The sequence below is a fragment of the Pygoscelis adeliae genome, unplaced genomic scaffold (genome assembly GCF_000699105.1).
Source record: "Pygoscelis adeliae isolate BGI_AS28 unplaced genomic scaffold, ASM69910v1 Scaffold521, whole genome shotgun sequence".
Classification (NCBI taxonomy): Eukaryota; Metazoa; Chordata; class Aves; order Sphenisciformes; family Spheniscidae; genus Pygoscelis; species Pygoscelis adeliae.
In genome coordinates, this window is record NW_008824067.1 from 505,972 (window position 1) to 510,142 (window position 4,171).

The 4,171-nt window shown below is 46.1% G+C and overlaps 2 protein-coding genes across 2 annotated transcripts in view; one reads left to right on the forward strand and one right to left on the reverse strand.

The window, feature by feature from the left end:
* HGSNAT (heparan-alpha-glucosaminide N-acetyltransferase) overlaps positions 1-149 on the reverse strand; it is a 12,330-nt gene extending 12,181 nt beyond the window's left edge. The window contains exon 1 of the mRNA XM_009334141.1: positions 144-149. Within this exon, the coding sequence (XP_009332416.1) occupies positions 144-149 (6 nt within the window). The remainder of the gene's footprint in view (positions 1-143) is intronic.
* On the forward strand, positions 33-4,161 carry POMK (protein-O-mannose kinase). The gene is made up of 2 exons (XM_009334135.1): positions 33-502; positions 1,041-4,161. The coding sequence occupies exons 1-2, from the start codon at positions 215-217 to the stop codon at positions 1,812-1,814; spliced, it is 1,062 nt and encodes a 353-aa protein (XP_009332410.1). The 5' UTR covers positions 33-214; the 3' UTR covers positions 1,815-4,161.
* The last annotated feature ends 10 nt before the right edge of the window (positions 4,162-4,171 follow it).

Sequence of the window (4,171 nt, forward strand, 5' to 3'; positions counted from 1 at the left end):
GGGGGATGAACAGCGAGCGTCGAGCTTGAAAGCGCTTTTAACATATACCGCTGCCACGCGTGGCCTTTCTCGTAGGCTGCAGGCTCAGGACTGTGGTGTCTGCGAGGCGACTGTGTAGCCTGCAATGAAAAAGCCCCACAGACGTTCATCCCCGGGCTGGGAAGAGTGTCCTGCTTAGCCTCCGTCTTTCACGGAGAATGCAGAAGGCACAGCCATGGAAAAGAAACCACACTTCGTTAGGAGGGAGTTTCCTCCCAGGGAGGTGTCATCTGTCTCGTTGGCATTTCTGCTCGCGGCCGTCCTGCTCCTTAATGCCCTTCTCTACCTGTACGTCAACAAGTTTTACATCGCTTCGGGACGCGCCGAAACAGACCCCGGCCTCTGCCCTTTCGGGTACTTCAAATTGGGAGCGGTGAAGAATTGTTCCCCGTGGCTCTCCTGCGAAGCCATAAATAGGGAAGTCAGGAAACTCAAGTGTGTTGGTGAAGGTGCTGTGAAAAAGGTGAGTTTGGTTTTCCTTTCTTCTCTCCTGTGGATAAAGAGCTTTCACTGTTCACTGGCTAATTAATGCCCATACTGCTTTATAATTATCCTTGCAGCAGCTAATTACTGTAGACATCCAGGGGCATATGGCCACTGATAAGGTGCACAGAACAGGTGGGAGAGCATGACCAGAGCCCTGGGCCACCTCTCTGACACTGAACGACATCGAGCTACACAAGAAAAATCACAGAGATCGGTGAAGTGCTTGTGGAGCGTGGTACAATCATGGCAGAGTAAGCCTGGCTGGTTGGGTGGTATGAAATAATTTAATTCATCTGCATTGCCCATTCCAAAGAAAACTTAGGAAATTGTGATGTAGTTACGATGTCGGTAAGGGCTTGCTGTGACAGGTACATGGCCCTACCTAAAGGCTTGACCCTGCCTGGTGACTGTAATTTGCGGTTGTGACTAAGCAGTCACTCGGAGGTCAGCGGCAGCTGGTAGCAGTCAGTGGAAGAAGGCTCTCCACGTGTCTTATGTGTCTCTTGTGTTCTCAGGTCTTCCTTTCCGAGTGGAAGGAAAACAAAGTGGTCCTTTCGCAGCTCACCAACTCAGAGCTGAAGGAGGACTTTCTCCATGGACTGAAGATGCTGAAAGCACTTCAAAGCAAGCACGTTGTCCGGCTGCTTGGCTACTGTGTGCAGCAGTTCACAATCCTTACCGAGTACCATCCTCTAGGCTCCCTGAGGGGCCTGAATGAAACTCTCCACATCCCCAAGTACAAGGGCATGAACACCTGGCATCGCAGGTTGATGCTTGCCATCGACTATGTGAGTGTCATTCGGTACCTGCACAGCAGCCCTCTGGGCACCTTAGTGATGTGCGACTCGAATGACCTGGACAAGGTCCTCTCTCAGTATCTCCTAACAAGTGACTTTCACATCCTGGTGAATGATTTGGACGCTTTGCCTCTTGTGAACAGGAGTGCCGGCAGGCTGGTGAAGTGTGGTCATCGAGAGCTCCGGGGCGAGTTTGTAGCTCCTGAGCAGCGTTGGCCCTATGGAGAAGAGGTGCCATTCGAGGATGACCTCATGCCTCCCTATGACGAGAAAACAGACATCTGGAAAATCCCAGATGTCTCCAATTTTTTCTTGGGCCACGTTGAAGGAAGTGACATTGTGCGACTGCATTTGTTTGACATCCACGCAGCATGTAAGAAGAAGGACCCGGCTGAAAGGCCTTCTGCCCAAGAGGTCTTAGACACCTACAGGAAAGTTTTAACTCTGCTTATTCGGGAGGCGGCCATGCCTGGTACTAGGGAAATGTTATAGTGAATCATGAGACAAACGACATACTGAAGTTGATGTCCTTCCTATTTATTTAGCTTGCCTGAAGGGCAAAATCTCTGTCCCCAAAACTGAGAAGATAAAAACAACTGAATTTGTACCTTTTGATTTAAAAAAAAATAAATCCACCCAATGCTGGAGCTGTGCAAGCTTCCCATTGGCATGTTTAATCTATTGTTGGAAGAGGAGGAGGGAAAGAAATTAAGTTGTGTGGGTGCAGGGGGAAATTTGTTCCTCAAGAAATAATAAATTTTCTTTTGTAACATTTACACAAAAACTGTCTTAAAAAAATTTACAGAAGAAGAGTTAAAAAAAAATACTGGCCCACTTAAACTGGTTGGCAGAGGACTGGAGAGCAGAGACCATGGCATGTGCCCCACAAGCTTTGTGCTGATTCCTGTGGCTTTGGCCCATGTCTTACCTACAAAGCCCTCACCCACTTCCCCTTGGAGTAAAAGCAGTGGGTGAACCCCGATGCCAAGGCCCCCAGCGGCAGTGTCTCCCTGCTGGATGGGGAATAGGTTGGTTTTGGAGCTGTACAGCCATTGCTCTGTGGGCCCCATATCCCATACCAGCAAGCATGTGGCCATTTTGTAAGCAAGCAGGTCATGCAGATCCTGAAGAGACTGCTTGCAGACACGTGCTCTTGGTTTTCAAGCCTTCGCCCCGTAGTGTTCTCAGATGGGCTCTTTGGAGATGAAGCTGTAAAACAGGAGTCTCTTGCTCTTTTTTAATCCACAGATATCCTGAGCACTTTGGAAGAGAGCTGAAGCGTATCTTTTTTTCATTCACTTATCCTTGCTGAGTGTCATCATGACTCCATGGAAGGAGGGAGAACAAGGAACTGAAGGAGAATGTGAATTCCACAGCAATAAGCGTTAAACAAGAGCTTTGGAAAATAAAAGCCGTATAGTCAGAGCATACAACTCTATTGGGTCTGAATACAAAGCCTGCTAAGCATAAAGAAAGGCTGCTTTTTTGTTCAGTGTGTTTAGGAGAAAGCTTTTGGTACCTGCATAAGTGTTACAGCGTTGTACCAACAGGAAAGGAAGAATAATGATGCCTTAATCCAGCAGTAGGCTCTGTTTGGTGGGACTGGGATATACTTGTTCTCTTGGTGAAAAAACAGGAATAGTATGAATGAGACACATGGGCTCTACCATTATGCACCGGAGGACTTTCTGTTCTGCAGACTAGGTCTTTGAAAGACCTAAGGGCCTGAGACAACATTCATGTTTTGACCTGAGAGGTGATTTATAAGCAGAGAAGTACATGGTCCTTTCTGCTGAAGAGTTTGATTCTGTTCTTTGCTGTGCTGATATTCCTCTTCACCTAAACAAGCCGTGTTATCACTGCACTGAGAACATGCAGTCAGTTTGTATACATAATGTTGAAACACACATGTGTTCTATTGCTACCAAAATTTTATTATAAATGGGAAAACTTTCCTGCGAATTACTAAATTCATACCTGATTTCATACAATGCCAGCGGGAGCTGGCATTTAAAGACTCCTTATTATGGCTTTCCTTTCCTTCTGGGCAGTCTATTTTCTTAAATTAGCAGATTTTTGCCATTTTTCACTTGTGCAGTCCTTCCTGGCAGCTTTCCTGCTCAGGTTCTCAGGAAGCAAAGCTCCTCAGGGTCTCCAAAAGAGAACAATGATTTTTGGATGCTTCGTGTTTGTTTTGGACTTTGACTCAAAACATTTTAAAGAAGCCTGGGGAAAAAGAATGCTCTCTGTTGTAATTGTATCATCCAGCCCATGAACTCTTGAGTCGTTATTATTAGGGTTAGAGTTCTACAGTTCCAGCATGAATCCAGGATGTGCAACAGTTGGAAGAGCATCCTGTTACAGCTCTTCAAAGCCGGGGATCAAGCTTTGAAGGGCCAAGAGTCAAACCTTTTGCATGTGTCCCCAGCAATAACTCGTTACCTCTTGTTAGCCATCATGTATACTTGAAAGAAAAATCAGCATCTGATGGCTGTGAAGTAAACATACCATGCATTTTTTATGAGAGTAGCAAGGACAGACAAGAAGAACCTGCCAAGCCTCTTATGCTGGTCTCTCTTGGTTAAGACAAGCTTCTGCTTGGATTCTTGCTCTGTTGTGTACTGTTGCACCTTGCAAACAGCCATATTAATTTCACAGAGTGAAAAACAAATGAGGACAAATTCTGGTTCTGAGTAATTATCTTGCTGTGGAAATGTCTCTGTTCCTGGATGAAATAGTTACAATTTTTTTTAAGAAAAGGTGTCTCCCTAAATATTCACCCTGAGCACAGTCCTCTGCATGTCTCTTCCCCATTCCCGCTCCTTCAGCTTGTGTGTTGTCCAGCTTTG

Coding starts and splice junctions, on each gene's coding strand:
- POMK (XM_009334135.1), top strand. CDS start 215: ATGGAAAAGAAACCACACTTCGTTAGGAGGGAGTTTCCTCCCAGGGAG. Junction 503..1,040: donor GTGAAGGTGCTGTGAAAAAG/GTGAGTTTGGTT, acceptor TTGTGTTCTCAG/GTCTTCCTTTCCGAGTGGAA.